The sequence below is a fragment of the Choloepus didactylus genome, chromosome 19, assembly GCF_015220235.1.
Source record: "Choloepus didactylus isolate mChoDid1 chromosome 19, mChoDid1.pri, whole genome shotgun sequence".
NCBI lineage: Eukaryota > Metazoa > Chordata > Mammalia > Pilosa > Megalonychidae > Choloepus > Choloepus didactylus.
The window spans coordinates 40,316,120-40,341,865 of NC_051325.1; the positions used below are offsets into that span (position 1 = coordinate 40,316,120).

At 42.9% G+C, this 25,746-nt stretch overlaps 1 protein-coding gene across 9 annotated transcripts in view; it reads left to right on the plus strand.

The window, feature by feature from the left end:
• Positions 1 to 20,515, plus strand: part of DLGAP4 (DLG associated protein 4) — a 141,519-nt gene extending 121,004 nt beyond the window's left edge. For 8 of the 9 annotated variants that reach the window (XM_037811003.1, XM_037811004.1, XM_037811001.1 and 5 more), the window contains 3 exons: positions 16,595 to 16,686; positions 17,649 to 17,804; positions 18,664 to 20,515. In XM_037811003.1, the coding sequence (XP_037666931.1) occupies positions 16,595 to 16,686; positions 17,649 to 17,804; positions 18,664 to 18,882 (467 nt within the window). In that variant the 3' untranslated portion in view covers positions 18,883 to 20,515. Of the gene's footprint in view, positions 1 to 16,594; positions 16,687 to 17,648; positions 17,876 to 18,663 lie in introns of all 9 variants that reach the window. The other variant, XM_037811007.1, reaches the window with a different exon arrangement.
• The last annotated feature ends 5,231 nt before the right edge of the window (positions 20,516 to 25,746 follow it).

Below are 25,746 nucleotides of genomic sequence, written 5' to 3' on the forward strand. Positions count from 1 at the left end.
GCACCAAGCTTGCATGTGTAGTTGGTGTTGCCCATCCTGTATATGGGGCGTGTGTCTAAGCGGTTGGTGGGGGCGGCTCTAACAATCAGATCTCCCTGGTGTTCCTGGAGTTTAAAACTGCTGCAATAGTCTAATCCTTCAGTTCACTCCTGCCATAGTTTGTCTCTGCTGCTGACCCACAAGTCCTTGGTATTGGCGTATGGCCCCTGAGACTTGGGAGTGGGTCCCTCTTCTAAGCCATGCACCCCCAGGTTGAGGGATGATTGTGCTATGTCACAGGTGAGTGCCATCCCCCAGGGCAGTTCTGGGCTGCAGGGCTGTGAAGGGGCATTCCCAGTCTGCTGAAAGGATGGCTGAATTGGGTGTGTTAATTCACACAGCTCTGCCTTCCCAACTCGGGGACAACTAGCTGAAGGTGCGGGAAAGGCTAATGTCCACACCTGATTTTGTGTGGGCAGCTCTGGGTTGTGGAGCCGGTGCCTGGCAGGAGTGTTCCCTGCCCACCAGGAAGATGGCTGTGAGGGGACACCTCCCTTTTCTTGGGAAGTTGTGGTGTTTAGTGATTTTTCTCAGCCACTGGACTTACTGCTGTGTGTCTCAGAGCTCTCTTAGCTCTGCTTTTGTCTGGGTCCAAACTGTGAGTCTTTGAGGCTTTCTGTAATGGGCTTCTTAGAGTAATTGTTTTAGAAAAAGAGAAAAAGATTAAAAAAAAAAAAAAAGTAGGGCCCTCCTAGCAAATCTAATGGGCTATTGAAATGCTAAGAGACAAGGAGATCAAGGCCATTAAGGAACGATCTGGGGAGCAGAGAAACCGGTTTTTCAGACAAAGAAACTTGCTTTCTGGATTTGCATATGAGCCTGACTCTGCCTGAGCTCTGCCCTTCCCCGTTCTATGTTCACTAGAAGTCTTAAAAAGTCTCCACGTTTATTTTTGGGTTTTCCTTGCTGTTTTTGCTATCCCTATCTCCTCTCCGCTGGGCTGGCTGCTCCCGGATCTCTGGTGTCTGATTTCGGTCTATCTGTGTTTGGAGTTTGGATCAGTAAAATGAGTTTCTGATAAGAGCTGCAACTGCAGTTCTCCCTCCTTGTTCCCAGCACTGACGGCCCCTCCTCCCAGGGGACTGAGCCTGGCAGGGAGGGGCGCGGGTCCCCTGGCCACAAAAACTTACAGATTTCGCTGATCTCAGCTGTTCCATGTGTTCATGAGTGCTGTATGAAGTATGCCCAAAGTCAGATTGCTCTGCAGTGTCCAGTCCACACAGTTCCTGGCTTGCTACCTACTGCCCTGGAGGAGTAACTAAAACATACACCTCACTACTCCGCCATCTTACCCTGCCCTCTTGATATTCTTTTTAAAGAATTCACCTGGCTTCTATATTCACAAGCGATTTGGGAAGTGGGGGGTGTCGGAAATAAAGCGGTACCTGTAAGGGAATAAACGCTCTCTCGGTTCTGGAGGAGAAAAGAATTTATTTACGATCTTGCAAGATGGGGCGTCCAGCCAAACACGTGGAAGGCTGGCGCGCCAGAGGAAGAGAATGGCGATCTTTAAATCTCCTACTCCTAATTCGCAAGTCCCTCCCATTTCCCCATTGACTGGGTACTACAGAGGTTACAGCCTATCTGAGAACACTAACTAATTCATCTTTTGAGATTTTAATTTGTACAGCCAATCCCAGAGAGCCAACTAGCTCATTATTGAGATTTTGAACTGATTAGCCAATCCCCCCCAAATTTTTATTTTTTTTTTTGCTGTGAGTTCCCGCCTCTGATACTACCTCATATCTCTTTACATCAGGCAGATTCTCTCTTCTCTTTGTCTGGGGCTTGTTTCAACTGGTTTTGCCTCCATTTCCCTTATTCCATGCTGTCTCTATGTGAAAACGAAACTTATTCCTTTCTTACAGGAGGTGCACAAGTGGAAGTCAGGAGATGAGTCAGGAGGATGTTATAATAATTTGGGTGAGAGAAGATGGTGGTGGCCATGGAGATTTTAAAGGAGAGATCAGATTCCGGAAAGTGGAAGTCACTGGAGATCCTGAGGAGCTATTTCAGTGCAGTAGTGATGGTGGTGGATTTCGGGGGTAGGGGTTGGGTGATGACAGAGAGGGGCCTGGAGAAGGATTATTGGAGACAGCGAGCATAGAGGCAAATCTATTGAATTTTTCTGTAAAGCAGAGCAGAGAAATGGAAGGACATAGAATGGGAAAGGGTTTGTTTTTTTTAAACTGAGTCATAAGCATGTGTATATGTTGTTGAAAATGACCTCGTAAAGAAGGGTATCTTAGTTTGCCAGAACTGTTATGACAAATACCACACAGTGGGTTGGCTTATGCAACAAGAATTTATTGTCTCATGGTTTTGAGGCTGGAAGTCCAAAATCAAGATGTCAGCAAGGCCATGCTTTCTCCCAGAGTCAGTAGCCTTCTGATGGTGGCCGTTCTCCATCACATGATGATCGCTTTCTCTCCTCTCACTTATTCTGACTGCGTCCAAATTTCCTCTCTTTATCAGGCCTCCCAGCAGATTAAGGCCCATCCTGATTCAATTTGGCTTCGTCTAAATATGATCTTGAAAGATCCTATTCACAAAGGAGTCTATTAATAGTATTTTCAAAGGTTCATACCAACAGGAATATGGATTAAGTCTTAAACACATCTTTTGCGGGGGTACATGATTGAATCCCAACCGAGGGGAAATTTATTATGAGGAGAGAAGAGGACAAATTTTGAAGCGATACACTTGAGTAGGTGAGAAGGAAAAGAATTAGTGCCCAAGTTGAGAACAGGTAGTTCTTCCAGAGCCACAAAAGGGAGGCAGTATTTGAGTAGAGATGTAGCAGCTGAAAGCAGTCGTCACCTCAAAGTGAGAAGTTAGGGAAGAGGCTTAGGAAGTTTTGAGAGAAGCCTTGTGCTTCTGTGGACAGTGCCTCAGAGTAGAAGCTGTAAAGAGCATCAGACTCATCTAAGTATTGTTTCTCTTCTCACCAGGATCTTACCCTCTCAAATTCTCAAATTCTGGTTGCTTAGGTAATTAATTCTAGGAAGAAAGGTTTTTTGTTTGTTTGTTTGTCGTGTTTTGCTTTGTTGTATTTTACTTACTTTTCTTAGTTGTTCTTGATGGGAGAGAGGGTTCAGTTTGTCTGATACTACCTGGTTTGTCACAGCCAGAATCAGAAGTCATTAGTAGAATTTTCTAATGTTGAATCCATCAACATTCATAATGCCACTATGAATATTGGTCTGCAAATAACTGTTCCAGTTCCTGCTTCCACTTCTTTTGGGTATATACCTAGTAGTGGGATTGCCGGGGTGGTAGTCCTATACTTAGCTTTCTGAGAAACTGCCAAACTGTCTTCTATGGCGGCTGCACCATTTTACATTGCCACTAGCAATGAATGAGTGTTCCTGTTTGTCTGCATCTTCTCCAAACTGCTATTTTTGTTAATGGCAGCCATTCTAATGGATGTAAAAGGGTATCTCATTGTGGTTTTGATTTGCATTTCCCTGATGGCTAGTGATGCCTGGCCATTTGTGTATCTTCTTTGGAGAGATGTCTATGCAAGGCTTTTGCCCATATTTTAATTGGGTTGTTTGTCTTGTTGTTAAGTTGAAGGATTTCTTTATATATCCTGAGTAATTAAGCCTTTATCAGATATGTGGTTTCCAAATATTTTCTCCCATTGTGTGGGTTGTCGTTTTACTTTCCTGATAAAGTCCTTTGAGGCACAAAAGTTTTTAATTTTGATGAGGTCCCATTTATGTATTTTTTCTTCTGTTGCTTGTGCTTTGGGAGTAAAGTCTAAAGAAACCATTGCCTAACACAATCCTGAAGATGCTTCCCTATGTTTTCTTCTAGGAGTTTGATAGTCTACTCATATTTAGCTCTTTGATCCATTTTGAGTTGTTTTTTTATATAAGGTGTGAGATAGAGGTCCTCTTTTTTTTTTTTTAAACAAATGGAGATCCAGTTTTCCCAATACCACTTGTTGAACGGACCATTCTTTCCCAATTGAGTGGTCTTTGTCCCCTTGTCAAAATCAGCCATAGATGTGAGGGTTGATTTCTTTTTTTTTTTTTTTTTTTTTTTATCATCATTTTATTGAGATATATTCACATACCACGCAGTCATACAAAACAAATTGTACTTTCGATTGTTTACAGTACCATTACATAGTTGTACATTCATCATCTAAATCAATCCCTGACACCTTCATTAGCACACACACAAAAATAACAAGAATAATAATTAGAGTGAAAAAGAGCAATTGAAGTAAAAAAAGAACACTGGGTACCTTTGTCTGTCTGTTTCCTTCCCCTACTTTTCTACACATCCATCCATAAACTAGACAAAGTGGAGTTTGGTCCTTATGGCTTTCCCAATCCCATTGTCACCCCTCATAAGCTACGTTTTTATACAACTGTCTTCGAGATTCATGGGTTCTGGGTTGTAGTTTGATAGTTTCAGGTATCCACCACCAGCTACCCCAATTCTTTAGAACCTAAAAAGGGTTGTCTAAAGTGTGCATAAGAGTGCCCACCAGAGTGATCTCTTGGCTCGTTTAGGAATCTCTCTGCCACTGAAGCTTATTTCATTTCCTTTCACATCCCCCTTTTGGTCAAGAAGATGTTCTCCGTCCCACGATGCCGGGTCTACATTCCTCCCCGGGAGTCATATTCCACGTTGCCAGGGAGATTCACTCCCCTGGGTGTCTGATCCCACATAGGGAGGAGGGCAGTGATTTCACCTTTCAAGCTGGCTTAGCCAGAGAGAGAGGGCCACATCTGAGCAACAAAGAGGCATTCAGGAGGAGACTCTTAGGCACAAATATAGGGAGGCCTAGCCTCTCCTTTGCAGCAACCGTCTTCCCAAGGGTAAAACTTATGGTAGAGGGCTCAACCCATCAAACCACCAGTCCCCTATGTCTGTGGTCATAAGGGTTGATTTCTGAGCTCTCAATTCAATTCCATTGATCTATATGTCTGTCACTGTGCCAGTACCCCATGCTGGTTTTTGTTTTATACAATTTTATTGAGTTACATTCACACACCATAAATCTATTCAAAGTATACCATCAGTGGCTCCCAGTATCATCACATAGTTGTGTGATCATCACCATCATCAATTTTAGAATATTTTTGTTACTTCAATAATAATAATAATAAGATAAAAGTATAAAAGAAAACCCAAAACATCCCATGCCTCTTTTCCCCCTCTATTGTTGACACCCAGTATTTATGTGGTACATTTGTTACTGCTGAAGAAAGAATATTAAGATATTGCCATTAAAGTCCATAGTTTGCAGTAGGTACATTTTCTCCCATATACCCCTCTATTAACTCCTTGTAATAGTGTCACACATTTGTTCTAGTTCATGAAAGAACTTTCTTATATTTGTACTATTAACCACAGTGATTGTCCACAAGAAGATTCATTGTGTTATACGTTCTCATGTTTTTACTTCTAGCTTTCCTTCTGGTGACATACATGACTTTAAACTACCCCTTTCAACCACATTCACTCACAATTCAGCACCATTAATTATACTCACAATAATGTGCTACCATCATCTTGATCCGTTTCCAAACATTTAAGTTCATTGCAGACATTCTGCACATATTAAGTAACTGCTCCTCATTCTCTAACTTCGTTCTATCCCCGGTAACTTATATTCTAGATTTTATGTTTATGAATTTACACATTATAATTAGTTCATATTAGTGAGCTCATACAATATTTGTCCTTTTTTGTCTGACTTATTTAACCCAACATAATGTCCTCAAGGTTGATCCATGTTGTTGTGTGCTTTAGAACTTGGTTCCTTCTTATTGCTGAATAATATTCTATCATATGTATATACCATATTTTGTTTATCCATTCATCAGTTGATGTACACTTGGGTTGTTTCCATATTTTGGCAATTGTGAATAATGCCGCTAAGAACATTGGTGTGCAAGTGTCTATTCGCGTCCCTGCTTTCAGATCTTCTGGGTATATACCAAGTAGCGGGATTGTCTGGTCACATGGTAATTCAATACTTAACTTTCTGGGGAACCACCAAACTGTCTTTTGTCAAGTGGCTGTACCATTTTACATTCCCACCCCAGTGAAAAAGTGTTCTGTTTCTCCACATCCTCTCTAACACTTGTGGTTTCCTGTTTGTTTAATAGTGGCCATTCTAGTAGGTGTAAAATGAAATCTCATTGTGGTTTTGATGTGCATTTCCCTAATAGCTAATGAAGATGAGTGTCTTTTCATGTGCTTTTTAGCCATTTGTATTTCCTCTTTGGAAAAGTGTCTACTCATGACTTTTGTCCATTTTTTTAATTGGGCTGTTTGTCGTTTCATTGTTGAGTTGTAAGATTTCTTTATATATTCTGGATAGCAAACCATTATCAGATATGTGGTTTCCAAGTATTTTCTCCCATTGAGTCGGCTGCCTTTGCACGCCTTTGACAAAGTCCTTGGAAGCACAGAAGTTTTAAGGAGGTCCCATTTATCTAGATTTCCTTTTGTTGCTTGTGCTTGAGTGTAAAAATCTAGGAAACGACATACTATCATAGATTTTTTTTTTAATTCATTTTATTGAGATATATTCACATACCATGCAGTCATACAAAACAAATCATAAATTGTACATTCGATTGGTCACAGTACCATTACATTCATCACCAAAATCAGTCCCTGACACCTTCATTACCACACACACAAAAATAACAAGAATAATAATTAAAGTGAAAAAGAGCAATTAATGTAAAAAAGAATACTGGGTGCCTTTGTTTGTTTGTTTCCTTCCCCCATTTTTGTACTCATCCATCCATAAACTAGACAAAGGGGAGTGTGGTCCATATGGCATTCCCAATCACATTATCATAGATTTTGAAGATGTTTCCCTATATATTCTTTTAGGAGTTTTATGGTACTTATATTTAGGTGTTTGACCCATTTTCAATTAATTTTTGTATAGAGTGTGAGATGGGATCCTCTTTCATTCTTTTGGATATGGATATCCAGTTCTTCCAACACCATTTATTGAAGAGACTGTTCTGTCCCACTTGAGTGGATTTGTCAAAAATCAATTGACCATAGATCTGTGGGTTTATTTCTGAACTCTCAATTGAATTCTGTTGATCAATAAGTCTATCTTTATGCCAATACTATGCTATTTTGACCACTGTCACTTTATAATATGCTCTAAAGTCAGGAAGCGTGAGTCCTACTTCATTTTTTTTTTCCCAAGATGTTTTTGGCTATTTGAGGCCCCTTACCCTTCCAAATAAATTTGATAATTAGCTTTTCCACTTCTATAAACTAGGCTGTTGGAATTTTGATTGGTATTGCATTGAATCTGTAGACCAATTTGAGTAGAACTGACATGTTAACAACATTAGCCTTCCAATCCATGAACATGAGATGTCTTTCCATTTTATTTAATAAGTCTTCTTTGAATTTTTTTTAGCAATGTTTTGTAGTTTTTGGTGTATAGGAGTTTTATGTCCTTGGCTAAATTTATTCCTAGATATTTCATTCTTTTAGTTGCTCTGTAAATGGAATTTTTTTCTTGATTAGCTCCTCAGATAGCTTATTAGTAGTTTATAGAAACCCTACTGATTTTTATTTTTTTATTATCGAATAGATCATATATACATGAAGTGATAACTTTCCAAGTGCAATTTAATAAGTAGTTAGAACAAATTTCAAAGATTCTAGGTTACAGTTCCACAGTTTCAGTTATTTCCTTATTATGAAATATAACATATATATAAAAAGGTACCATCTTTCAAAGTATAATTTTAACAAGTAGATATATAGGAAATTTCCAAACTTGTTAGGAGTTATAGTACCATAGTTTCAGTTATTTATTTATTCTGAAATATAACATATATTTCACAAACCTTTAGCTAGAATGACAAAGGAAAAGAGAGGGTACAAATAATGAGGGTAAAAATAATGAAAATCAGAAATGAGGGAGACATTTATATAAAAAGGTGCTATCTTTCAAAGTATGATTTAACAAGTAGATATATAGGAAATTGAAAGTAGAGCTTTCAAATTACAATTTAACAAGCAGCTGTAAAACAAATTTCAAAGGATGCTATGTGTTACAGTTCCACCATTTCAATTCTTTCCTTCTAGCTATTCTAATACCTTAGTGTTCCAGTTTGCTAATGCTGCCATTATGCAAAATACCAGAAATGGATGGCTTTTATAAAGGGGATTTATTTGGTTACAAAGTTACAGTCTTAAGGCCATAAAAGTATCCAAGCTAAGGCATCAACACTAGGGTACCTTCACAGAAGAATGGCCAATGGCATCTGGGACATCTCTGTTGTCTGGGAAGGCACATGGCTGGCATCTTCTTCCTTTGCTCCCAGGATGTTTCTCTGTAGGCCTATGGAGGTATTTTCTTAGTTTCTCCCAGGCAAACTCTGGAGTAGCAAAAGTCTACTCTCAATGGTCGTCTTAAAATGTCTCTTTTGGCTGTAGCAAGCATCTCGGCCAGCGTAGTTCTTTTTGAAGAACTCCAGTAAATCAATCAAGACCCACCCTGAATGGGTGGGGCCACACCTCCATGGAAATAATCTAATCAAAGTTATTGCCCACAGTTGGGTGGATCACATCTCCAAGGAAACAATCAAAGGATTCCAAACGAATCAACACTAATATGTTTGCCCTCACAAGACTGCATTAAGGAACATGGCATTTTGGGGGACATAATACATCCAAGCTGGCACAGGAGTGTTCCCTCCTCTTCAAATTTTCTGGAAGAGTTTGAGCAGAACTGTAGTTAAGCCATCTGATGCCGGGCTTTTCTTTATTGGGAGGTTTTTTTATTACTAATTCAATCTCTTTACTTGTAATTGGTTTGTGGAGATCTTCTTTTCCTTCTTGAGTCAATGTAGTTAGTTCATGTGTTTCTAAGAATTTGTCCAGTTCATCTAGGTTACCTAATTTATTGCTGTACAGTTGTTCATAGTATTCTCTTATAGTCCTTTTTATTTCAGCAGGGTCAGTAGTAATGTCTCCCTCATCATTTCTGAGTTTCATTATTTGTACCCTCATATTTGTACCCTCTTTCTCTTTTCCTTTCTCATTCTAGCTAAAGGTTTGTCAATTGTATTATTCTTTTTAAAGAACCAACTTTCGGTTTTGTTGATTCTCTTATTTTTTTAATCTGTTTCATTTATCTCCACTCTAATCTTTATTTCCTTCTTTCTGTTCGCTTCGGGTTTAGTTTGCGCATCTTTTTCTAGTTCTTTCAGTATTGAAGTTAGATCTCTGATTTGAAGTCTTTCTTCTTTTTTAACGTTAGCATTTAAAACTATACATTTCTCTCTCAGCACTGCCTTTGCTGCCTCCCATAAGTTTTGGTATGTTGTATTTTTGTTTTTATTCACCTCAAGATATCTCCAAATTTTGCCTGTGAGTTCCTCTTTCACCCATTAATTATTTAAGAGTATGTTGTTAATTTTCACATTATTTGTGAAGTTTCCATTTCTCCCTCTGTTACTGATTTCTGGCTTCATTCCATTGTGGTTGGAGAATATATTTTGCATGATTTCAATATTTTTAATTTATTGAGACTTGTTTTGTGACCCAACATATGGTCTGTCCTGGAAAATGACCCATGTATACTTGAGAAGAACATATATTCTGTTTTTGATCCATGTACCCTCAAGAAGAATGTATATTCTGTTTTTGTTGGGTGAAGTGTTCTATATATGTCTGTTAGGTCTAGTTGGTTTCGAGTGTTTTCAAGTCTTGTATTTCCTCATTGATCTTCTGATTAAATGTTCTATCCATTATTGAAAGTGGTTCTATTAATGTAGAACTGTCAGTTTCTTCCTTCAAATATGTCAGTATTTGTTTCATATATTTGGGGGCTCTGCTGTTAGGTGTATATATTTACAATTGTTATTATCTTCCTGTTGAACTGTCCCTGTATCAGTATATAATGACCATCTTTGTCCCTTGTAACTGTTCTTGACTTAGTCTAATTTATCTGATACTAGTAGAGCCACTCTAACTCTCATTTGGTTACTACTTGCATGGTGTATTTTTTTTCCCTCCTTTCACTTTCAGCCTACTTCTATCTTTGAATTTAAGGTGAGTCTCTTGTAGACAGCATATAGTTGGGTCATGTTTTTTATCCATTTTGCCAATCTCTGTCTTTTAACTGAAGAGTTGAATCCATTTACATTTAAAGTCACTACCTGTAATGTAGGACTTTCTTCTGCCATTTTGCTGTTTAGCCTTTTTTGTCCCTCAATTCTTCTGTTAATGCATACTTTTATATTTATTTGATTTTTTTATGTTGTACCATATTGTGTGCTGTTTTGGTTTGCTAATGCTGCCAGAATGCAATATACCAGAAATGGGTTGGCTTTTACAATGGGGATTTATTTGTTTACAAATTTACAGTTCTGAGGTCATGAAAATGTCCCAGTTAAGGCATCAACAGGACAATACCTTCTCTGAAGAAAGGCCACTGGCATCTGAGGTTCCTCTGTCAGATAGCAAGGCACATGGCTGGTGTCCATTGATCCTTTGCTGCCAGATTCTGTTGCTTTCAGCTTCTGATTCCAGCGAGTTTCTCTCTGAGCATCTGTGTATCCTGTCTCAGCTTCTCCGGGGCTATTCTCCTTTAGCTCTCTCTGGGTGTTTCTCTCTTTTATCCTCATAAAGGACTCCAGTAAAGGATTAAGACCCACCTTGAACTGGGTGAGTCGTATCTTAATTGAAACAGTCTAATCAAAAGGTCCCACCCACAATAAGTCTGTACCCCCAAGAATGGATTAAAAGAACATGGCCTTTTTTGGGGTACATAACAGCTTCAAATCAACACAAGTACCTTCTCATTTCTATCTGGATATATTTTTCGTCTATTTTCATTGTGACCATAACTACAGGCTGGATTGTGTGTGAATGTTATTGAAAGGGAAAGTTTAGAGTCATGTATGTTACCAGAAGGAAAGCTAGAGATTAAAACATGGGAGTGTAAAACACAGTGAACCTTGTGGTAGAGGATGACTGCGATTAACAGTAAAAATATAAAAAGTTCTTTCATGAACTAGAACAAATGTACGACACTATTACAAGGAGTTAATGGTAGAGTGATGTATGGGAAAAGTGTACTTATTGCAAACTATGGACTATAATTAAGAGTAAAATCTTAATATTCTTTCACCAACAGTAAAAAATGTACCACACCAATACTAGGGGTCAATAATAGCGAGGGATAATGGGTATGGGATGTTTTGGGTTTCCTTTTTTCCATTTCTGGGGGGAGTAATGAAAATGTTCTAAAATTGTTTGTGGTGATGAAGGCACAACTAGGTGGTGATACTGTGAGCCACTGACTGTATGCTTTGGATGAACTGTGCGGTATGTGAAGATATCTCAACAAAATTACATTAAAAATTTAACATCCTAAATATATAATATTTGGTTTGCTACCAACTTAACTTCAGTAGCGCACACATACTTGTCCTATACCCCTCTATGCCATCACCTTTTTTAGTACTTGTTACCATTTATGTCTTTGTATGTTGTATGTCCAAAACCATAGATTTATCATTACTTTTTATGCATTTGCATTTTAGTACCTGTAGGAAAAAGTGAAGTTACATACTAAACAATGCACTACAATAATACTCTCATTTATAATTACCCAAATGGTCACCTTTACCACAGATCTTTATTTCTATTGTGCTGCTGTCTAGTGTCCTTTTCTTTCAATCTGAATAACTCTCTTTAGCATTGCTTGTAGGGCAGCTCTAATGGTGATGAACTCCCTTAGCTTTTGTTTATTTCAGAATGTCTTAATTTCTCCATCTTTTTCAAGAAAGTCTCACCAGATATAAAATTCTTGGTGGGCAGTTGTTTTCTTTCAGCACTTTTCAACCTACTACCCTCTTGTTTTAATGATTTCTGATAAGAAATTGGCACACAATCTAATGGGGGCTCCCTTGTCCATAACACGTTGCTTTTGAACTCCCTCCTTGTCTGTTACATGCAGTAGTGTGATAATATAGGGCTGTGTGTATTTTTCTTCATGTTTATCCTGTTTGGAGTTCTCTGGGCTTCTTGGATGTACATATGTCGTTTGCTAAGTTTGGGAAGTTCTCGGTCACTATTTCTTTGAATATTCCTTCTGCCCCTTCTTCTCTTTCTTCTCCTTCTTTGACTCCTGTAACATGTATATTGATACACTTGATGGTGTCCCAGAGGTATCTTAGGCTATTTTCTCTTTTTATAATTCTTTTTTCTTTCTGTTCCTCAGCCTGACTCATTTCTAGTGTCTTGACTGATTGTTCTGCCAGCTCCAATCTGCTGTTGAAACCCTCCTGGGAATTTTCGTCTCAGTTATTGTGGTCTTCAACTCCAGTAGTTCTGTTTGATTCCTTTTTAAAATTTCTTTCTCTAAGATTCTCATTGCTCATTCATCATTTTCCTGAGATCCTTTAGTTCTTTCTCTATTTTCCTTCATCTCCTTGAACATTTTTAAGATCACTTTTTTAAAGGCTTTGTTCAGTAAGTCCACATTCTGATCTTTGTTGGTGTTTTCTGGATTTTTATCCTCTTCCTTTTGGTGGGCCATCATTTCCTGTGTCTTTGTCTTGTACTCTTCTGTTGCACGCTGTACATTTTAATATTTTAAAATGTTAACTCTGGGATTTATTTCCTGAGATGTCTGTTATCTTAATTTTGTAACCAGCTGGTGATAACAGATTTTCTTGAGCTTCAGCCCTCCTGTCAGGAAGATCTGCCCAAGGCGAATGCAGTGTGCAGGGTTTTCCCTGGCTTTCTGAACCTGTGTCTTGTCCTGAGATTTTGCTTATTAGTTGTTTCGGAGTTCCTCTGTTTACAGGGGGGGTTGGTTGTCCCCTCAGTTTCTGAAAGGAAACAGACCTCTCTCTCCCAGGTGTTTGAAGCCGACAAGCTTTGGCTCCAGATTGTCGGCCTCTAGAGTTTCTTACACTCCTCTCCTTGCCTCAAGCTGTTTTGGCTTGGAGGACAAATTCTGAGAGCGGGTGCGCACTGGTGGGGACTTGACCAAGTTGGTCTTCCCCACCAAAACAGGGCCAGGGACCCACACAGGGGGCACAGGCTGGCTCCAAAGTGCCCTGGGGAGGGGGGGGGGCAGTCAGGAGGGGCACCAAGAGTGTCTTCCACAGCTCTCCAAAGCTGAGCTTTCTTGGTCTGCCCAGCAAATGCAGCCCTAACTGTGTCCGGTAGCCCTGAGGAAGTGTAGTTTTTAGTCTTTAGAAGTCGCTACTCAGAAGCCTTGCCCAGTGAGCAGCCGTGCCCACCACTGGTCTTGGGGAAGAGGATTTTTATGTCCCTTTTTGTCACCAGTGAGCTAGCCAGGAAGTAGATCCCCCTCCCCTGCAGCCAGCCACAAGATGGGGGGGGGTGGGCGCCGGTAGAAGAGAGCAGTTCACTGTTCTTGACCCTACTTGATCAGCCTCTTCCTCCCGCTTTTCCCTGGATGCTGTTCAGTGTTCTTCTGCCCTCCAGAGTTTCAAAATAGTTGATTCAGACGCCTCTTGCCTATTTAATAGATGTTCTTTCTGGTGGAAGGACTGAGTCCTGGAGCTCTCCCTGCTGCATCTCCCCACAACATCCTCAGAACTCTCAGCTTCTTAATCTCTACTCCAGTATGCTTATGTCAGATGGCCCCCTTTATATTCCTAATCTATCATTTATTTGCACCTCTTTTATCTTGATCAGTCTTGCAGGGTTTGTTAATTTTATTAGTCCCCTATTATATTTTGGTTTTTTATTATTTTCTCTCCTTTTTTTTCTGATGTTTTAAATTGGATGCTTAGCTCGTTTGTTTTTCAGCCTGTCCTTTTTTTTATATATAAGCTTTTAAGCTGGTAAATCTCCCTCTAAGTACTACTTTAGCCATGTCTGACATGTTAGGCTATTTATTTCCAATTTCCACTATGATTTCTTTGGTCCATGGGTTAAAAGTATATTTTTTTTGTTTTTAATACATTATAGGGACATATTCAATACGTTAATTTTTAATACATTAGTTATGTTTTCATTATTGGTTTCTAACCTAATTATAGTAATGTCAGAAAACCTGATCTTTGTAATTTGTTGAAATATATTTTATGTTGTAGAATGTGGTCATTTTTAGTGACTTCCATATGTGTGTGAGAAGAAAGTATTTTCCAGTCAGTGGGTATAGGGTTCTATATTATGTTTGTTAGATCAAGCTTGTTAATAAGTGAATCAAGTATTCTCTGACCTTACTGACTTTTTTGGTCTACTTTACCTGTCGGCCACTGAGAGGGCTTGTTAAGGTCTACTCTGATGACAGATGTCAGCGTCTCCTTATGGTCTGTTACTTTTTGCCTTATGCATTTGAAGCTGTGTTATTAGATATGGGTTAAGAATTGTTTTAATTTTCCTGGTGATTTCTTCTCCATCTCTTTTCTGCTTGTCCTTTTTTGAATTGATTTGAGATCCCTTGCCCTCTCCTCCCCTTTTTTCCCCTTTAGTAGGTAAAAGTTAACCTTTTTTTTTCTTTCTTTTAGTGGTTACCCAAGCATATTTAACCTATCAACTATGCTTACCTTCCTCCGAACACTCAAGTGTTTTAGGGTACGTTAACTCTAATCACTTACCAGTTAACTTACATGCCATTATTTTTTTAACCCCATATTTTTAATCTTATGCCATGATTTTGTACCATCTTTTATTTAGATTTACTCAGTTTTTACTAGCTCCTGTTTTCTCCTTAGATAGCAGGACTTTCTTCTCATTTTCCTTTGTAGAAGTCTAAGTTGACAATACTTTTCTCTCAGTACTCTGTATTATTCGACTGTCTTTGTCCATTGTTGAGGTTGAGAAGTTTGCTGTCCAATTCATTCCTTTAGCAGTATTCTTTCCTTCCCCACAGGCTGCTTTTAAGAACTTCTTTGTCTTTGGTTTTAATGTGAACTACGGTGGATTGGCCTGGGATTCATTTGACTTCCTGATTCTGAGGGCTGGTGTCATTCATCATTTCCAGAAAATTCTAAGCAGTTTCTCTTTGAATATTTTTCTTCTGTTCTCTCCTTTTTAAATAATTTAGTTACTACTTTTATTTCTTAAAAATGAGGCACCCAATTGTAGGCTGCTTCTTAGGAGAGACTCTTCTGCTTATTCCCCTACTTTAGGCCAAGGCAGGGACCCATTTACCACCAGCTTGTTTGGTTTGGTTAATTAAGCCCTTTAAGCTTTTTCAGTCCTAGTCTCCATGTCCCTTACTAGTTTTCAAAAGCGTTTATTCTTTGTGTGGCCCTTGTTTCTGTGACAGCCTTGTTTTTCTCTTGCTCTTCTCTGTCTCCTTCCGCCGTCCCATCATCTCTTTTCTGAGCGCTGCCTCTGTCTCTGCCTCTGAACTTGTGACACTTGGCCATGACTATGTAAAACAGTTTCATCTGTTCCAGGACAATCTTCTGGTGAATGTTCATCTGTCCTTTGGTGTTCTTGTAATATCTTTGTTTGGTTCTTACCTTGATACCTTTTTAATTTCCAGTTCCTTAACAAGGCAAATTCTTCCTTGATAAGTAAGTAGATGATTGTGGGAAAGGGGCCAGGACTGTCTCCTGGGCTAGGAGGATTCTTAGGGCATGGGTTGGGTGCCTTTGCTTCTCCCCAAGCAACTACAGGGCTGCTTCCCACACAAAGTCCCCACCCTCCTCCTCCTCCACTTCCCAGGCTCCTCCTCGGTGCTGAACCAGGCTCAGGAAAGGGGCTGCTGTAGTCCACACCCCCCTCTTTATTCCAAATACGTGATACCACCTTCTCCCTTTAGGGTCTACAGCACTTTAGAGAACTCAAAACTGCCACCGTCATCTGAGACCTGCAGCTCCAAGTGTCCTCCTGGTGTGGCTGTCACTGCACTTGGCAGCCTTCCCCATACACTGTGCTTCAGGGTTTTGTCGGAGACCATTTGTACTTCAATTTCTTGTTTTATGTTGATCTTCAGTGATTTCTAAGGGTGGGGATGGGGGGGTGGCAGTAGTATTTATGCCACCACTTTAAACCTGGAAGTCACGCTGAAAGACCTACCTTGTATTCCTGAGCTAAACAATGCTCATGATGAAGTGCCCTGCCTGCTCTTAGGGCTCCTAAAATGCACTGCAACATTTTCTATGCGTCTCTAATCTCTGGAACAGTTTGAATACATAAAACAGGGATTATCTGGTCCTTTTTCTGGGAAGAAGACTTTTAATTTCTGCTTCAGTTTTTTAAAATAATTTTTGATCTGATCAGATTTTCTATTTCTTTTTGGGTCCATGGTAGCTGTTATATGTTTTTCTGCAAAAGGTTTCCTTTTAAACTGTTTCCAAATGTACCACAAAATGTCCTGAGAAACAAAGGGCTATGCTTCACTTTTTCTGAATTGTTTGCATTTTTCACAAGGAGAGTGGATTACAGTGTAAATAAATGAAGACCAACTGCCATCACCAAATGATCTGTATCCTAAGGAGGGTAGGGAGATTAATGCCATGACCCTGATGTCACCTTCCATCTCAGCAAACCCTGTGCTCTGCTAAATCAGTCTTCTTTTCTGCCTTTTCTTTCTCAGTCTTAGGAAAAGTCCTCAGTGCTGTGGGCAGTGCCCAGCTACTGATGTCCCAGAAATTCCAGCAGTTCCGGGGCCTGTGTGAGCAAAACTTGGTGAGTACAATTCTTCCTGCGCAGTGGAGCCCATGGCCTCTGACTCAGATCCCCCAGCTGGGCTGGGGCCCTCGAGGCCACAGCGGCCTCCCCCGTAACACGAGAAGGCACCACATCCTCCTGCCTAGTGGAAAGATGATGGCACTGTGTGACAGTACACTGGTACCATGAAGGGTCAGGAAATTGCCTCTCAGCTCTCTAATGCTTCTGAAAATAGAAAATCAACTCTCTGTAAAAAAACAGCCACGTAAAAATTAAAAATCAAGTAGAATTTATATATATACACACATAATATATGCTACGTCTAAGGGTACACTCAAGGTAAGAGCTAAAGGAAAATCAGCATTAGGCTTGCTGGGTTTCCTTCTCCTTACCCTTACCTGTTAGGAGGGCTGGCCCTAGGGGAGCCAGAAGCAGTCCTGGGCAGCTTTTCCTGTAGGAGGCGCTCTCCAACTAGCAAGGGGCTATGGACTCACTCCTGTCGGGGTTCCGGCGGGGGGGCGGTCAGGGAGCAGTGGTTGGTGAGAAATGTGTTGCCTTGGAAAAGCATGATGGGAGGAAAACAACATGAATTCTGTAACCCACCTGGGTGTGAATCCTGCCTTCTCCTGCCTCACTGTGGGTCCAGGGCTGGTAACTCCCATTTCCTCCTGTAAAATGAGAAGTCACTGCCTGGCCTACATTAGGGACCACAGCGGTGACCTTGGTGATGGCCTGGGTCCACGCTGTGTACAAGGCCTACACTCATGGGTCTGGCCCCTTTTCCCAAGAATCCCCACCACAAGGGCTGGTGGTGACCAGGATCTGGCTTCCTTCATTCATATAGACACTGGGGAAAAGGGGAGCAAGACTTGACTTCAAGAGACCCCAACCATTGCTGGCAGTCAGGGCAACCATGCTAGGGGTGGGGTACAGGACCGGCCTCTGCCTTGCTTGCCCACTGATCCCCATCTGCCCCACAGAACCCTGACGCCAACCCACGTCCAACAGCCCAGGACCTGGCAGGGTTCTGGGACCTGCTACAGCTATCCATCGAGGACATCAGCATGAAGTTTGATGAACTCTACCACCTCAAGGCCAACAGCTGGCAGCTGGTGGAGACCCCCGAGAAGAGGAAGGTGAGCATGGAGCAGTGCGGAGGGGAAGTCCAGGGACAAATTCCTGGTCAGCAGTAACGCTGCCCACATCGGTCAGTGCTGCTTGGCTCCCTTCTCCGTGTGTCGTCTTTGAGCTGGGGCTCGCGTCCATCCATGTGCGGGGTCCATGCTTGGCCCTTGCCCAGCATGCTGCTTGCTCTGTGTAGTAGAGGCTGTCCCTGAAGCATGCTATCCTGCCCTGCATGGTCAGAAAATGGGGATCCTGGGAGACACATGCCCACACCCTCAGGCACTAACAGAGACCCGGTTGTTGGTCCTTTGGAGGCAGCACAATGGTCCCTTCTTTGGGGGCATGCTGCCAGGAGTCAGGGGGCCTGGGCCCAGTACTGCCTCCTTGGGTCAGTGTCTTCCCTGAGGATCAGGCTTCCTTCTGTAGAACAGTGAAACCCAGTGACCCCTATGGTTACGGTTAATGGACTGTGGCCCTTCCAAGCTCTGATCTAGAACAGCACGTGAAATGTGAACTGCAGTCAGGAGCCCCGAATCCAGGTCATACCTCTGGCTGTATGACTCAGGCTAGTTTCTGCCTTCTGTGGTCTCAGGCTTCTAATGGTTCAAGGCAGGGTGGGAATAGGTGATATGTCCAGCCCTTCCTGCTAGAACATTCTAAGAGTCTATGCTTGCCTTTGCTCCAGTGCCTTGTGCTGTTCCCACTATCATCGCTTCTTGTGGCTTCCTGATTCCAAATGTGTTGCTTGTACCCAATGCGGGGAGGCTGGGGTGGGGAGACTCCAGCTGCCAGCGTATAGTTGTGGGTAGCACCACACAAACTGTGGCACCTTTATTTTATTTTTATTCCCTCCTTACTGTCTCACTAAAGGAAGAGAAGAAACCACCCCCTCCGGTCCCAAAGAAGCCAGCCAAATCCAAGCCGGCAGTGAGCCGTGACAAAGCTTCAGATGCTGGGGACAAGCAGCGCCAGGAGGCGCGCAAGAGACTCCTGGCAGCCAAGCGGGCAGCTTCTGTGCGGCAGAACTCAGCCACCGAGAGTGCGGACAGCATCGAGATTTATGTCCCTGAGGCCCAGACTCGGCTTTGAGACCACAAAGGAAGAAGGAAACATCTCTAAGTCATTAAAAAACACACAAAAAACTAAATGCGAATGGAACAAAATTTTCTCAACCTTTAGTATTCTGTCTAGAGACCCTGAGCCAACTTTCAAATTGATGTGTACAAGGGCTCACAATTTGGCTTTTTTGGGTCCCTCCAAACTTTATATTATGAAGACTTACACACAAAAAAATCAACAGAAAAACAAAACTATAAAACTTTTTTTTTCCTCTTGCTGGCTGTGGTGGACTAGATAGATGGACTTTGGCAATTCCCCGGCCCAGCCTCCAGACTGCGGTCTTTTTACTTGTTCTATCAAATGAGAACTTAAACAAGCTTGTTTACAAGAAGACAACAGTCCAAGGGCAGCCTTGGGCACCTGCCATGTCCTTCCTTCCTTTTCCCGCTACCCCTGCTCTGACCTTGGAGTTTTCATCCTTCTGTTCTTCTCTCTTCCCTCAGAGCTCACATGGGGTCACCATCCTGGCCAGCAGCTTTCTGCTTCTCAGCCCATTTTGTGGTTGAGGGCCCAAAGGACAGAGAATCAGAGGTGCACCCCCTCCCTGCCATGTGCTCACACACGGGTGCACGCACACGCGCACACACACACACGCAGGCAGGCTCCTTTCCACAGCACAGGCCACCCTCCTGCTGCCGACCTCCAGCCCTAGGCCTCCCAGGGCAGATGAGGAGGGTTTAAGAAGCCTTTGGGGAAAAAATGAGCTAAAAGCCAGTTATCGTTCTCCAGACCCCCACCTTTTTCTTCTCTCCAGCCTCCAGCCTTCCTCAGCAAAAGAAAATTTATGACTCAGAGTGGTTCTTGGGTACACTCAAGAGAGGGACCCCATTTTCCGAGGGATTGTTGGTCCCTGGCCGAGCCTGTGTACAGTATCCCGAGGGGCGGGCAGTGGTGTCTGGATGGATGTGTACATATGCACATAGACCCTTAGAGTGTATATTTAACAAATGCCCATCTGCTCACCCTTGCCCACCAGCGCCACCGCTGTCTCTCGGGGCACCTGGCAGGAGGTGGGTGTGTGAATAGCATATATTTTTACATGTACTATATCTAGGTGTGTGTACAAGTGTGTGTAAAAATATATACCTTGTGTGTAAGCAGCCCTTTATTTTGGTCTCCCACCCTGTGCACACTGCCCCCCCCCCCGCCTCTCAGTTTCCTGTTCTTTTTTTTTTTTTTTTGCTAACCTCAATCCTCTCCCTCTCTCCCCAGCCCCCCACCCCCACTCACAGGGTGTCATGAGCCCTGAGCTGCAAATGGCCCAGGCCTACGGGGTGGGATGGGGTGGGGTAGGGGAGAGCACGGCAAGGGCAGGCAGTGTGGGCAGGCGCCAAGCTAGGCAGGGAGCTCAGTACACGAGGGGGCTGCTCTGTACTGTGTACACGACTCTACGCATTGGAGACATCCTCTTGTCCAGCATTTGCTGCAGGGGACCCAAGGTGAACCAAGGGCCTTTCTGGGACCCATTCCAGCTTGGCCACTGACTGTGACCTTGGGCAAGTCACTTGACCTCTGTGTGCCTCAACTCCTCTGTAAAATGGGGACAGTCCCTGCCCCTCCCTACCTCACAGGCATGTTGTGAGAATAAATGAGGTAATGTGTACCCAAGGCTCCTGTGTTATTGCAGGGGGCCGGGCTGGGCTGGGATGAGGTGGAGGGGAGTGGGCTCCACTGGAGTCCAAGCCAGAGACCCCTCCCAAAAGGCAGCTCCTTGAGACAGGCAGACTTGAGTGCAAGTTTTAATTACAGCTCTGTCACACACCAAATTTGTGATTCTGAGCACCAAAACTCTAAGCTCTTGGTTTCTTCAACTGGAAAATGAGAGAATAACATTTACCTTGCCAGCTTTTTATGAGCAATGCATAATAAATAGCTGCTATTATAGGCCAAGATGGGCTGTTACAGGGTGCCCCTCGCTGACCATCCATGCCCCCTCCACAGCAGCTGCTTCCGTCGGGACAGTTATGTGCACTGCACACCTGCACTGAGTACCCCCTCGCCCAGGCCCCATGTTGGGTGGGGGTCTATGGCAGCTTGTTCACCAAACTCACTCTCTGGTGGGGGAGACACATTCCTGAGGGCAGAAATGGAGGGGGTTTAAAAACTTTCTCAGTGCCTAGCACAGAGAAGGGCCTCAAGAACTATTTCCTAAATGAAGGACCTTGTGTGGGATGCTTTGCAGAGAAGGAAATATTTGAGCTGGGCTTTGAAGGATGAGCAGGAGTCCTCCAGGCAGTGGCAGTGAAGGGTGCAGCGAGCACAAAGACACCTGTGTGAGGCAGTGCTAGGCAGGTCTTCAACACCAGGTAAGGATTAAGGTCTTTCACCAAGGCCAGGTTTTGAATGGAACAGGGAAATTTGCTACCACAGAACCCAGCTTCCTATGGGACAGGGTTCCCCATTCCCAGTCTCCATGAAGCCATGGCACCCTCTGGACCCAGCCAGCACCAGAGTTCATCTCCAGAACGTGACAGGGCAATTCAGGCCTGGGGGATCCCCCATGGCCAACAGGGAACATGGGCCCTTGGGGACCCTCAGCTACCTCATGGCTTTAACCTTCCATAGACTGACAACTCCTATGTCTAAATCTACAACCTGTACCTTTCCCTGCACTTCTTACTCAACATCTCCACTGGATGTCTAGTCAAAATTAACACATCCAACAAATTAAAGTAGAAGGGATGATGGAGTTAGAAAATCACCATTTGGCAACCATCAATAATAACCCAATCAGTCAATGTTAAAAGTAGTGTGTGAACATTTGATAAGGAACAGAATATTCATAGTATCAAAGTGGCACTCCACAAATTACTTATTAATAAACATATTAATTACAAAAGGGGAAAAACAGTAAATTTATGATGGATAAATCTGGAAGGCAATACCTTAACTAGGTAATCAAGTTAACATTACCAGTGGTGGGAAAAACTTAACTTCATGTGCCTCCTAATATGAGGCCCTAAGAAGGGCACAACATCCCTTCTGAGGAATTCCTGTCAACATATATATGTTATATATGTTCTATATATATATGTTCTATATGTTACATATATATATGTTCTATATGTTACATATATATGTTCTATATGTTACATATATATATATGTTCTATATATAACATATATAACCAGAGCCTATTCCTGAGGGCACACAGTGTTGTGGCATTTCTCCAAAGAAGGTAAACTAATAGCCAGTAAGCACATGGAAAGATGCCCAACCTCATTAGCCACCAGGGAAAGGCAAATCAAAATCACAGTGAGATACCAGTTCACACCCACCAGGATGACTATAGAAAAAAAAGATCAGAAAATAGGTATTGGCAAGGATGCAGGGATACAGGAACCCTTGGACATTGCGGGTAGGAAGGTAAAATGGCACAGTCTCTGTGGAAAACAGTATGTCAGTTCCTCAGAAAAACTCAGAATCACCACATGATCCAGCAATTCCACTCCTAGGTATATATACTCCCCAAACTGAAAGCAGCAAACAAACAGTTGCACATCACTGTTCATAGCAGTATTCACAACAGCCAAAAGGTGGAAGCAACCCGAGTGTCCATCAACAGATGACAGATAAACAAAATGTGGTACGTCCATACCAAGGAAGATCATTCAGCCATAAAAAGAAATGAAGTTCTGACGCCTGCTACTACATGGATGAACCTTGAAAATTTAATCACTTATTATGCTAAGTGAAATAAGCCAGACACAAAGGGATAAATTGTACAATTCTACTTATATGCAGTACCTCGAATATGCAAATTCATAGGGACAAAGTAGGAGGAGAGGAGACATGAGTTATTGCTTGGGGGGGCACAGTTTCTGCTTGGGATGATGAAAAGGTTTTGGTAATAGTGGGGGTAGTTATAGATCATTGTGAATGTACTTAATGCCACTGAACTGTACACTTAAAAATGGTCAACATGTTAAATTTTTAAGTTATGTACATTTACCACAATAAAAAAAGAGAGAGAAAAAACAGTAAAAAGCAAAATACATAAAGAATTCTTACAACTCAGCAACAAAAAGACAACCCAATTTCAATTACTAGGTTGAATGTGTCTCCCCAAAATTCATGTCCATTTGGAACCGCAGAATGTGACCTTATTTAGAAATAGGGTCTTTGCAAATGAATTAGTTAAAATGATGCTATGCTGGATTAGGACAGGCCCTAAGTGCAATGACTGGGACCCTGGAAGAAGAGGGAAGGACACACAGAGAAGAAGCCACAGGAAGACGGAGGCAGAGGCAGGAGTGGTGCAGCTACAAGCCAAGGAAGGCCAAGGCTGGCCGGCAACCACCAGAAGCCAGGCGAGAAGCAGGGAACAGATTCTCCCTCAGCCTCCCGAAGGAACCAGCCCTGCCAATTCCCTGCTGGCCTCCTGAGCCGTGCGAGAATAAATTTCAGTGGTTCTACATCACCTAGGTTTTAGTAACTTGTTACAGCATCCCCAGGAAACAAATACATGGACCAAGGACCTGCACAGACATTTCTCCAAAGAAGATACACAAATGGCCAGCAAGTATAAGAAGATGCTCAGCATCATTAGCCATCAGGGAACCACAAATCAAAACCACAAAGAGACAGATCTCTCTTTATACGCACTAGCATGGCTATAAGCAGAAAGACACATAACAAGTATTGGCCAGGAAGTGGAGAAATTGGAACTCTCAATACACTGCTGGTGGGAATGTAAAACAGTGCAGTGCTTTGGAAACAGACTGGCAGCTCCTAAAGAAGTGAAGCATAAAGGCACCACTGACACAGCAATTCCACTCCTGGGTATATACCCAAGATAACTGAAAACATAGGTCCATACAGAAACTTGTAAATGAATACCCATGATAGTATTATTCATAATAGCCAAAAAGTTGAAACAACGCAAATGTCCAGCAACTGTTGAATGGATAAACAAAATGTGGTATATCCATACAGTGGAATATTATTCAGCAAAAAAAGACTGAAGTTCTGATACATACTGTAACATGGATGAACCCTGAAAACTTACTTATTATGCTATATGAAATAAGCCAGATGCAAAAAAAAAAAAGTACAATTCCCCTTACATGAGGTATCTAGAAAAGGCAAATTCAGAGACAGACAGCAGATTTGAGGGTACCAGGAGGAGGGGAGAATGGGGAGTTACTAATCAATACAGAGTTTCTGTTTGGGATGATGAAAAAGTTCTAGCAATAGTGGTGATAGCTATATATCATTGTGAATATACTTAATGCCACTGAATTGTATACTTAAAAATAGTTAAAATGGCAAATTTTATGTTATATATATTTTACAGTTTAAAAAAAAAAAGAAGAATATCTAAACGGAACTGCGAATCTCCTCAAAACCCTGCTCCTCCCTTGCCTCACTCATCTTAGAAAATGAAAGCTCCATCTTTCCAGCAGCTCAGACCCAAATTCCTGGAGCCATCCTTGCCTCTCCTCTTTCTTTCACACCCATTCTAATCCATCAGCAAATCCTACTGGCTGCACCTTCAAAACAGTTCCAGAATCTAACCACATCTCACCACCTCCACGGCTACCAGCCTATTCCAAGCCGACACCATCTCTTGCTGAATAACTCCTCATTGGTCTTCCTGCTTCTGCCCTCCGGCCCCTTCAGTCTGTTTTCAACTCAGTCTGTTTTCAGTGAAAACATAAGCCAGATGGCGTCCACCCCTGTGTCCAGACCACAGCCTGCAAGGAGTCTCGGGACAGGTCCCTGCTGCCTCCCAGGCCTCACCTCTGCCCCCTCACCCGCTTCCACCGGTCACTGGCCTCTGCCTCCAGCCTCCTTGACCTGGCTCAACAGCCCACCTCCTTCCTCAGGAGGCCTTCTCTGATGCCCCTCGGTAAAACAGCACCCCCACCCCCCACCCAGGGCACTCTTTCTCCCCTCACCCTGCTTTAATCTCCTTCAAAGCACTTACTACCACCTGCCAGGTCAGGTAGGCACTTAACTCTGTTTCCCTCCAATAAACAAATCCTTCAGGAGTGTGAGGACTTGAGTTCAGAGCTGTTTCTTCCCCAGCACCCAGCACAGTGCCTGGCAGGTGGTAGGCGCTTGGTTAATATTTACAAAATAAATAATTGGGTGTTGGAAAGTTCCCTTGGGAACTTCAGTGTTGGATCCCACGAGCTGGGAGAAAAAGCCAGGCTGGGGCTGACAGATGAGGTGTCCTTTTAGGGTTAAGTCAGGCAGGCTGGGGGCTGATCCGGACAGGTGGGTGCAGAGCGGGTCAGCCTGTTGTTTGGGCCAAAAGGCGGGGGCTCGGGAAGGCTGTCACGGTGAGGATGCTCCCTGGCCCCCAATGGCTCTTTCTGGCCACTCACTGTATCCTCACCACCCCCTGCCCATTTTACAGGTGAGGAAACTGAGGGCCCCTAGAGAGGACTCGAGTGGTCTGGCCAAAGCAGGCTGCCCAGTGTGGTCCTACCCCCAGGGGCCTGACTGGAGGCCCTTGTCCTTGAGCATGGCTGATCCTTTCTGACGCGCCTCTTCTGACTGGAAAAGGCCATACTTGGCTTGCGTGCGGCCCTGGTGGAACCAGGACCTCGGGACCAGGGTGGGGGTGGGGGTGGGGGTGGAGGAGGGGGGAGGGGAGAGGGGGATCAGGTAGCAGAGCCTTTGGGGGGAGGCTGGGGGGAGGTTGGGTCTGAGAGCCCCCGGATGCTCTGCCTGCCTTGCTGGAGAAAAGGGGCTACCATCCGGATAGATCCCCCTCCCCAGCCTGTCGGGACCCCGCACTCGCTGCGCCTCTCCCCCGCATGCGCTCCCCTATCCTACAATGGGAAAGCCCTTGTTGGGCATCCCGCCCCCAGCCCGTGGGTGGAA